Raw genomic sequence first — 10,887 nt, 5'->3', positions numbered from 1 at the left:
ACTTTGTAGCTGCATTCACTCTGTATTTTAAATGTGTCAACTGGTGCCGTGTCTTAACCTTGTCTTTTTGCAGACTGTAAATATCCCATTTCAGAGTCATAGAAAGCTGATAAGTGGCACAAGACAACAAGAATGTGCTGTCCTCTTTCCTCATCTCCTGAATTATTTCACTGTAGAGGTTGAACAACTCCTGTTGAGTGCTTATAAGCCCACTGCTGTAGACAGCTCAGAAAAACAACCAATCAGAGGTTCCATTCTTCTAGGAGACAAAGAAAGTTTAAACAAAAAGTGTTTCTTACAGAAATGGAAAAAATATTGGAAAAATCATAAACCTTAGCAGTCTCACAAAGTGAGTATGGAGGAGATTCCAGACTATGTGAAGAGACTGAAATCAGGTGTAGGCTCTGACGCCTCATGGGGCTTTAGCACACCAGTTCTGTAGCCAGGGTTCACTGAATGCAAAGAAAAGGAGGTAAGCGGGAAAGACTTCAGTGTCCGGACAGAGGAAGGGAGAGGCCCGAAGTCCTTTCAGACCTTTGAAAGGCTTTGGGGGCTGCCGTAAATAACTGTCAATGTGCTTTCCATCAAGAGCTTTCAATACTTGTTCATTTTCAAATGAGGAGGGCAGTACTTCGGAGCTTTGCCCCGCCTACTCTGGTGGATGCGTTGCGAAGGAGTGCATTCTTTGGGGTAAAGAACAGCCAATCAGAGAATGACATGAAAATCAGTACACAAGATGAAAGTTCCTCTATCAGTAAGAAAGGGAATCAATCAGGTGTTAAGGAGTCAGGTGGTGCACAGCAGGTTGACAGTGCTCCCTCTGTCGTTATTACCTAGGTCTACATATTCTCTTCTGTTGAATGATCACTATTAGTGATTCTCAATATCTGTTCTATTATGACATGTTCATTCCTTCAACTGAAACTGCCACACCAGCATCACTTTGACCTTTCAGTTTCCAGAAGTCAATTTCAGTCTATAGGATAAAAGCACAACATCCGGAAGTTTCAGTCAGCCTCCAGAAGGTAACATCAGTATCCAGGAGATAAGATCAGACTCTAGAGGATAAATCAGCTTCTCCAAGAAAACTCCAGAAACTAAGATCAGACTCTAGAGGATAAATCAGCCTCTCCAAGAAAACTCCAGGAACTAAGGTCTCTCTCCAGGAGACAAGGTCAGTCTGCAAGATATACTGTCAGCCTCAAGAATATGGTGTCAGTCTCCAGAAGATAATATCAGCACTCAGAGGAAAAAGTCAACTTCCAGGCGATAAGATCACCCTCTGGAAAATAAAGTCACACTCTAGGAAATAAGGTCTGCCTCCAGGAAATCAAGTCAGTCTCCAGAAGGTAGCATCAGTATCCAAGATGTGGACAGTCATTCCTTCTTTACTCTTTAGTGTGAATTGGTCTTTGAAAGATACTTGCACTGTCAAGGTTGTGGTATTCCAGAGTCCAACTGCTTCATTTACAATCTTGCCTCTGTGCTTGCTATTTGTATCACTCATTAAATCGGTCAGGCTTCCTGCATGTGGTCACTTGTGAATGTCTAGTAGCACCTCCCTCTTAGGACTTTCACTATGATTAGTGCCATTACAAATGTAAGTGCTCTGGTGCCCAATAAGTGACGAATCAGCTACATGAGTCACCTCAGTGAGCTGAATTCAAGTTTATTGCTTAGTGAAGCAAATATCTTTGAAAAGAATTCCGTTCTTTCCAACCATCTGTCATCATCTTTTACTATCGTCTTTTTATCAACCATCTTTTCATCATCACATAGACTCCAAACAGCCTGCTTGTTCATTTACTCTAAAGCTTTTACCCTCTACCTACCTCTACATCTGGAGTGCCTCAGAAAGAAAAGAACTGTCATTTTATATACAATTAAAATGATTGTTTTAAGAGTGTGTCTTTTCTGAGCCTTGATGCTGTTGGCTTAAACCACCATTTTTGTATATTTCTAAACATGTCTTAAGCTACCACCTGTGTTCTATGACCTTGTAGCTGGGAAAACTTTCAGTGGTGACTGGTGACCACCAAAGACCAAGAAAGACCTTGTGTCATATATCCAGGAAAGACAGGAGTGGCTGTGTTCTCCTGAGTCACCAAGGTAATTCTGAAAACTTCAGGGTATTTGATGAGAATGGACCTAACAAGATGAAACTAAGAAAGAAAAATCACCAGTAATCACTGTTAAAAGGACCAGGACGGCAGGACATGGAGAAGACCAGGCAGGAAGAAGGCAGGATGGAAAGACAGGCGTCTTAAAGACCTTAGAACTGAAAGAACAGGAGGGAGAAATGGAAGTCACAGCTCCTCAGAACTAACCCAGATAGACAGGCCTGCTGCTAAAGACGGATGCTGAGATGTGGTATCATCTGGAGATAAAGAGGAAAGAGGAGAGGTGACGAGAGACAGGCACATGACAAGGATTCAAAGCTCCTGCCTGGGGATTCTGGAGGGCAGTCCTTCCACAAGCAACAGGAGACTAAAGGATGCTGTGGATGCTGTTGAACTCATGCTAAAATGAGATTTTATTATGGCTACAGCTTGACACAAAACCTGGCTTATAGTATTATAAAAATATTAACCAAGATTTTATATTCAAACAAAATAGGACAATCTTGGAATTCACATTTCAGAAAAGTTGAGTCCAAGACTAACTTAATAAGTTGTTCCCTCCCTTGAATACACATTTTATTGAATTTCTGTGCATTTCATACAATAGTTCTTAATCATATTTAGACTCCCCCTGCTCCATCTGCACCCCTCTATAGATCCCCCACCTGATTTCATGCATTCTATCACATATGTTAAGGCCTATCTGGTCAAGTGTTTGTACACAGGTGTCTCTCAGTGCAAGGTCATCCACTGGAGTCCAGTCAATCTAAAGTCACTCCCTTAAAGAAGATCAGCTTTCCTTTACACAGCAGTAATCAATTGCCAATAGTTTCTCTGCATAGTTTTGATCTCCTTCCCCTTACCCCAGTTCTATGCAGGGTTTTTGTCCAGTTGAGTTGGTATGGGTCGTGGACAAGCTGTCACCATCGCTGCGAGTTCATATGAGCATGTTCCAAGCACCCTGAAAGCCTCTGTTTCCTTATTTCCATGAACTAACACCGGCTCTCACAATCTTTCCACACCATCTTCCAAGGTATAGAGAATGAAATACAGCAGAGTGCATGTCCTTGTATATTTGTGCATTTGTGTAACAAAATTTCTGAAGTAATCAAGTTAAAAATAAGAAAGGTTTACTTAATTATGGTCAGCAATTTGGGAGATATCTACGATTAGTTTCTTGTAGCAAAGCAACACATGGTGGGTAAACACGTGGTAGGAAAGCCTGTTCCCTTCAAGGCTAGAAATGGAAGAGGGAGAGTCTCCACATCACTGTGGATTACATGCTTCCTGGAAGACCTACAACTAGGTCTAACCTCTTAATGTTTATACCACCTCCCAGCACCTGACAGCCGGGAACTAAATCAGTAACACAGAGGCCTTTGGAGGACATTCCAGGGTCAAACTAGAAGGGTTTGAAGCACAGACATATTTTAATTATGTGAGTACATGGTGCTGAGAGTCTCTTTTTGAAGGAACTATAGACTGATTTTTTGGAAGGTAAATCACCAAGCAATGAGAATATTGGAGGAGCAGAATATTTCAGTTCTATTTTCTAGGAGAAATGGTTTTAAGAGGGACAAAATATCTCCAAATCATTAAAAATGTGACAGATTTGATTACCCACAAATTAAATTGTCTATCAAATATAACAAAAGTAAAAGTGACAAATGCTTAAGAAAATTTTTTAAAATGAGCATTTACTATTCTCCAAGTGTTTGCTAAGTTCCTATAAATCAATCAAAGGGAAAAATGAGGAAATCATGCAAAATATGACTATAGTATTCATCCAGACAGAATAAATATCATCAGCAGTCAAATAGTCAAATAAAAGAGGTCTACCTAATTTTGAACAAAATCATTAAAGAATTAAGGAAAGTTTATATATGAATTTTGGAATTAAAACATTGAAAATTTCTATTTTCAAAAGCAATATATTGTGGGAAATTCTCAAAGAATCAATAAAAATATTTTTAAAGTGCACACATTTAGACAGTATCCTCGATTAGAATTGCAGCCACTTGGGGCTGGAGAGATGGCTCAGCAGTTAAGAACACTGACTGTTCTTGCAGAATACCCGGGTTCAAATCCCAGCACCCACATGGCAGCTAACAGTTGTCCATAACTCCAATTCCAGGGGATCCGACAGCCTCTTTAGTCCTCCATGAATATTGCACGACTGGGGTGCTCTTACCTACATGCAGGCAATACACTCATACACATAAAATAAGAATAATAAATAAAATATTTTTTAGAAAAAGAAATGCAGGTGCTGTAATTTGATAGACACTAATAGAGAAATAATTTCCAAAGCAGATATGATCTTTGGCCTACATATCTTACATTTTTAGACTCTTTCTCACATGCAAAAGCAACATAAATATTTCTGTAGTATATTTAATTGGAACTTTTAATAGTAATACATAAAGTAGGGGAAAAGCAGCAAAAAGTTGAATAGTAATCTGCTGCAGATCGTACTCTCGTGTTATAAGAAAAATGAGAGACCATGAGAATGTCTGGTCTGAGAGAGCAATGTTGCTTCCACTGTTAGCCAGGTCTCAAGGGTCCTGAGGCTGACGCATTGTGCTCAGCACGGGAACTTCTTGCCTAAGATCTGAGAACTGGGAAGATGGAAGGAAATTAGGAGCAGCGAAAGAAATGCAAATGTCTTTACTTTTAAGGCTCTGAGTATCTGGAGCCCAGCTCAGCATTCTGATACATTTTTGTGATAGGAAAGAGATAAAATTCTGAAATCACAGTGCTGCTGTGGTGGTCATCAGGGGTAACATGAAGTCACTGTCCATAGGTCCTGGCTGAGTGTTAGAGTTTGATCTTGGGAAAGAAGGTACTTGTGTGTCTGATATTCTCCCAGGACCAGGGTCACTAGGTTTGGTTCCTCTATGGATTTAGGCCCCACACGCTGGACCCATGTTCATGCTCAGCATGCTAGGAGGAAGGAGTGTCCTAGGGTTAGTTGCTTTGAAATAGTGTCACTCTTTAGACATCTGAGGACCTATGAATTCATAAATCCAACTTAAATATAATTATCATCCAAATGGGAATACGTTACATCCCATAATAGATTTTAAGGTATATTTTTTAGTTTAGAACCTTTAAAGTAGTTCATGGTCTAAAAGCTCAGCATGCTAGGAGGAAGGAGTGTCCTAGGGTTAGTTGCTTTGAAATAGTGTCACTCTTTAGACATCTGAGGACCTATGAATTCATAAATCCAACTTAAATATAATTATCATCCAAATGGGAATACGTTACATCCCATAATAGATTTTAAGGTATATTTTTTAGTTTAGAACCTTTAAAGTAGTTCATGGTCTAAAAGAGAAATGCATTTCTTTTTTTTTTTTTTTGAAAGAAAAAATGAAACTAAGACTGTCTACCTGTCTCCCTTTCTACAGAGAAAAAAAATATGCTTCTCTAATTGATTCAGAAAGCTCAGCATAGACCCACCCTCCATCAATCCCCATTTAAAAGTTCTTAGTTCCAATAGGTTTAAAATATTTTTTAAAAATTTATTTTTCTCTTATGGGAATGAGTGTATTGCATGCATGTATGCAAGGGCACCCGTGTTGTGCAGTGTCCACTGAGTAGAGAAGAGGGTGTCTGCTTCTCTGGAACTGGAGTTGGTGAAGGTTGTTGGCTCTCATGTGGTACTGGAATTTGAACCTGGGTCTTCTGTCAGAACAGCCAATGCTCTTAACTGCTGAGCCATCTCTCCAGCCCCTAGTTCTAAGTTTATACAGAGTATGTCAGATAATGACACTAAAAACCTGGATTTATCCACATGAACTTGTCTTACTTGGGTAACAAATGAGACTTGCACAGGTCTGTCCACCTGCTTTTCCTATAGTATTGAAATATATCTGTAGAGTTGAATGATCACTACTATATGGAAAATGTGAAAATACGTATCCACTTTAGTTTCAACATTTTTAAGTCCAAGATAATCCTCTGTAATGAACTTTTAGTTGTCGGCTTTGAATATTTTATAGTTGAGTTTCATTTTACAGCTTAACATTGTATTCCATGGGTTTATAAAGGCACGGTGCAGTTGACAGAGATTTCAACCTCTAAGGCATGAATTCTAAGATGGGAGTTAACCATATGAAAACTGAATTATAAAAACCTCCGTCATAGTATTTAATGTGAAAATTAAAATACAAATCAACATAAGAGCCCCATAAAAGAGATTTGCTTACAAATAATAGGACATTTAGTCAACATAGTATTCTTGAACCATCAAGAAATTTGTTACAAATGGATATTTATATTATTTAATGATCATTATAATAGCTTGAAAATCATGAGTGTTTATTGGATGGAAGAACTCACATAGGACTAAAATTTATGAATGCAGAGATAGGACCAAAACCATGCTAGATAATTAAAAAACGGGAACAATGAGAAGACGGCTCAAAGTAATTATCTCAGGGGATTTATTCTAGCTTTAAAAATATTTTGCTAAATCTACATGTTCTCATTACTTCTAAAGTCAGCAAGTCTTGCATTGATCTCAAAATTAAAGTGCTATGATTGATATAACCAACAGTTACTAATAACTCGCTACGTACTGGCCTGTTTGAATCATGGACTGGATGCTTTTCCACTAATATTTACAACATATTATTACAGGTATATTCTTTTTCATGCAATTTATCTGACAGATGAGAAAAATGGAGAGGCAGTTTATGGAGAGAGCAGGGTGGAGAGCGTTCGCCCAGCAGCCTGACTGCAGAGACCATTCAGATAGCATCATTAAATATGCAGTGTGTCCTAATTAATAGTCACTTGCTCAACATTCCCTATTTAGACATTTAAGCAGCCCTCTGGCAATCCTTTCTTCCTGTTCAGCACACAATTCACTGCTAGAGTTTTTAGCAATTTTATGTCTTTAATTTTCGTAGATATTTTTGCATTCTTTTCCAGCTATTTGAATATAAAGCCGGGGTTTCTTCCTCTATTCCTACCTTCCTTCCTTCTCCCCATTGTTTTTCTTTCTTTCTTTAATTTTTATATTTTCACCAGCATCCAAACAACGCTAGTCAAATGCAAGATTCTCTATCGGGTCTGTTGAGTCAGGGGATGTATGAATATAATTCAGACATATCCCTGAGATGTATGAAATCACATTATTTTCTACGTAACATGAGTCACACATTTGCATGGATGTGAAGTTTCAAAATAATTAGTGCTAAGTCCTTCAAATGAGAAGAGACTGTGTCTTTGCTTCTCTGTATTTTCTCTGACAACAATTGTAAAGTAGAACCAGCAGGCATACACAGATCATTAATTCCAAGAGAGGAAGTCTTTCAAGATAAGCACAAAAATACAAGCCTGTCTGAGAAGAAAATTCAGGAGACAAAGAAAGAAATATTATCTCTACTTCTCATAGAATAATGATTACACACAAAAATGTAACTTAAGAAAGTAAAAGTAAAATGATATGAGAATAATTACATAGCATCTCACATCCCCGAAAGATGGTTGGTGAATTTTTGTCAGTGTTTTGCTCATGATGGTTTTTGTTTGTGTTGTCTAGACTTATTGTGAATGATTTCATAAAGAAAGCTAACTGAAAGCTCTCAGCCTGGTTTTTCTAGCAGATCTCAGGTGAAATGCTGATGGAATAAAAAAAGTAAAAACTTGCATTCACCGGAGATTTAAAAATAGACTGTTCCAAATCTTATTGAGTTTCTGTAAACTACAGAGAATAAAGCTGGGGACTGGTGTTATCAAATGTCAGCTGACAGACACCCTGAAGGCCAAACTTCCAGTTTAAATGAGGGAAGCTCAGTGGTGATGGATACCACTGTTCACCTTTTATTGACCATACAAGGAAATGGAAAGTTGGAGATGCTGAAGGATGACAAACACATGTGCAGAGACAATGAGTGTGTTGGATTCTCTAAAGAAACAGAACTGATAAAACGAATATATATATATATGGATTTATTAGATTATTTTACAGGATAGAGTCCAAGTCAACCTGTCACCAGTTGCTGGTGGGTCACCCTGGGGAGGAGTGCCATATTGGGGCCTAAATAGTGATCTCTACTGTTGGCAGATCTGGCACTTAGAGTAGCTGTAGTTAGATCAGCTTGGTTAGTGGGAGTCCATGCTGTGTAGCCTACACATAACATCCATCTCTATTGCCATGACCATTTTGTTCATGTGCTCATTGGACAATGACAGGGATAGCTGGAGAAAGGCTGTCCACAGAACGAGTCATACATTCTACTTCATTATTGAACTCATCCTCTGCTGAAATTGCCTTTTGATGAGCATTTACATGAGGCACAAGTATCTTCACATCCTTTGCTCATTTGGAGAGATCTGTCCACATACTTCTTCCCCAAATGTCTTTCCCATCAATTTTCCAATCATGCTCCTTCCAAGTCCCTGACCATCCAGCCAAATCATTGGCTACAGCCCACGAATCAGTATATAATCACACTTCTGGACATTTCTCCTTCCAAGCAAAATGCACGACCATGTGCACGGCCCGAAGTTCTGTCCACTGTGAAGACTTTCCTTCCCCAGTGTCCTTCAGGGTTGTTCCAGAAATTGGCTGTAATTTCACAGCTGTCCACTTCTGAGTGGTGCCTGCAAAGTGTGCAGAACCATCTGTAAACCAAGCCCTAGTCTTCTCAAACTCAGTCAACCGATCATAGGGCACACCCCATGAAGCCATAGGTATATGCTTGAGAGCAGATGGCATTGGAACAGGAGTAGGAGCCATAGGCATTTGGGCAACTTCTTCATGTAACTTGTTTGTGCCCTCTGGGCCTGCTCGGGCATGGTCAAGTATATAACACCTTCATTTGATTATGGATTGTTGTTGTGCATGTCCTATTTTATGGCTTGATGGGTCAGATAACACCCAGCTCATGATGGGCAGCTCAGGACCCATGGTATCTTGGTGGCTCATTGTCAAACATTCAGTTTCCAATAAGGCCCAATAGCAGACTAAGATCTGTTTCTCAGGAGAGTAGCCGTCTGCAGATGAAGATAATACTTTGCTCCAAAATCAAAACAGCCTCTGCTCTGATTCCCCTATGGGGGTCTGTCAGAGACTCCAACTGGCATCTGTACCTGCCACTGTCCCCTAAAGCAGCATTTGGTCTCTGGATCATGTGGTCCAAGTGTCAGAACAGCCAGAACAACAGCCTGGACCTGCTGAAGAACCTTTTCCTATCCCAGTCCCAACTCCAAGCTGCCTTCTGAGTCACTTGATGAATGGGTTGTAGTAGCACACCTTGGTGAGGAGATGCTGCATCCAGAATCTGAAGAGGCCCACTAAGTGTTGTGTTTCTTTCTTGTTGAAGGGAGGGGCCAGGTGCAACAACTTATCCTTCACCTTAGAAGGAATGTCTCTGCATGCATTGGTTATTTTGTATTAGTTACTTTTCTGTTTCTATGATAACACACCATGACTAAGGGTACTTATAGAAAGAAGAGTTTGCTTGAGCTTACTGTTCCAGGTTCTAGAAGGATCAGAATCCGACGGGGCAGGGAGGCATGGTGAAAAACTGAAGCAGGAGGAGAAGGTAACGTGGTCACGTCTTCAAGCAGGTACAAGAAGCAGAAGGTGACTAGAAATCCAGCAAAGCTTGGGAACTCTCAGAGCCTACCACCCCCCAGGAATGCATTTTCTCCAGCAAAGCCACACCTCCTAACCTTCCAAAACAGCGCCACCACTAACTATCCCCACAAAAAATGTCCAAATACCTGGAGCCCTTGTAGGACATTTTCATTCAAACCAGCACACCAAGCGATTGCACTCACGAAATGCACATTCTATAGGGCCTAGCCAAAGCTCTCTCAAGGTTACTATAGAAACCATATCAGCTAGTATGCTGATTATGTCACTAATTGCTGTTTGGCCATCTTAGAACTCTGCCTGCTTAAGGACTTCACTGTATGGACCACACTCTGTATGTCTGTTTTCACTTCAGTTGCAGTTTTGATGTAGAACCTGATGGATTATTAAGGAAAATATGGATTTTAATCCTTGACTTTTCTCTGTGTCTCTGTCAGCAGAGTTCAACTGACAAGTATGTGGTTAGAACCTAACACAGCTAGTTGGAACCAATTTCCTTCTGTCCTGAGGAAACTTTTTCAACTCTGTCTCACATGGCCAGTTCTACAAGAATTTTCAGACAGAGGGTTGTGTTTTAGAGTTTTTTGATTTTTTGATTGAATTTTTGTGTATCTCATACAGAACATCTTAATCATCTTTATACCTGCTTCTCCATCGGCACCCTCCCATAGCCCCCCACCCCCAGCCCCCCCCCCCCACCAAGGATTTCATGCATTCTGACACTTATGTTAAGGTTGATCCAATAGAGTTAGTGTCCCTGATGTCCTTCAGTGCATGTTCATCAACTGGGGTCTAGTCAGCCTGTCTAGAGTCACTACCTGAAAGCCAATAGTTCTTTGACTAAGACTGGGACCTGCTATGCACTTTCATGTTTCTGTGCTGGGATTTCATGTGCTTGTGTTTATATAGTTCTAGTGTATCCTTTCACCATTGTTGTAATTTCCTATGTACACGGCTCCAGGAACCTGTAAAACTTTCATGCATGTGGTTGTGCACCTCCTCCCTGGCTCTTATAATCATTCTGCCCCTCTTCTACAATGTCCCCAAGCCCTGGATGGGCAAAGTTTAATACTGGAGTCCTGTCCAAGCACCCTCTGTAGAATCTTATTCTCTATGCTTTGGCCACTTGTGGTTCTTAGTGTTTATTGTCCTCTG

The 10,887-nt window shown here is 40.0% G+C and overlaps 1 protein-coding gene across 1 annotated transcript in view; it reads left to right on the top strand.

Moving 5' to 3' along the window:
• Positions 1 to 10,887, top strand: part of LOC103734692 (protocadherin Fat 4-like) — a 28,159-nt gene that overhangs the window by 1,257 nt on the left and 16,015 nt on the right. The window contains 1 exon segment of the mRNA XM_008833748.1: positions 9,614 to 9,720. Coding sequence (XP_008831970.1) covers positions 9,614 to 9,720 — 107 coding nt within the window.

Source organism: Nannospalax galili, unplaced genomic scaffold (genome assembly GCF_000622305.1).
Source record: "Nannospalax galili isolate Female #2095 unplaced genomic scaffold, S.galili_v1.0 scaffold216, whole genome shotgun sequence".
NCBI lineage: Eukaryota > Metazoa > Chordata > Mammalia > Rodentia > Spalacidae > Nannospalax > Nannospalax galili.
Note: the sequence above shows the minus strand (reverse complement) of the source record. Positions and strands in the feature narration are given on the sequence as shown.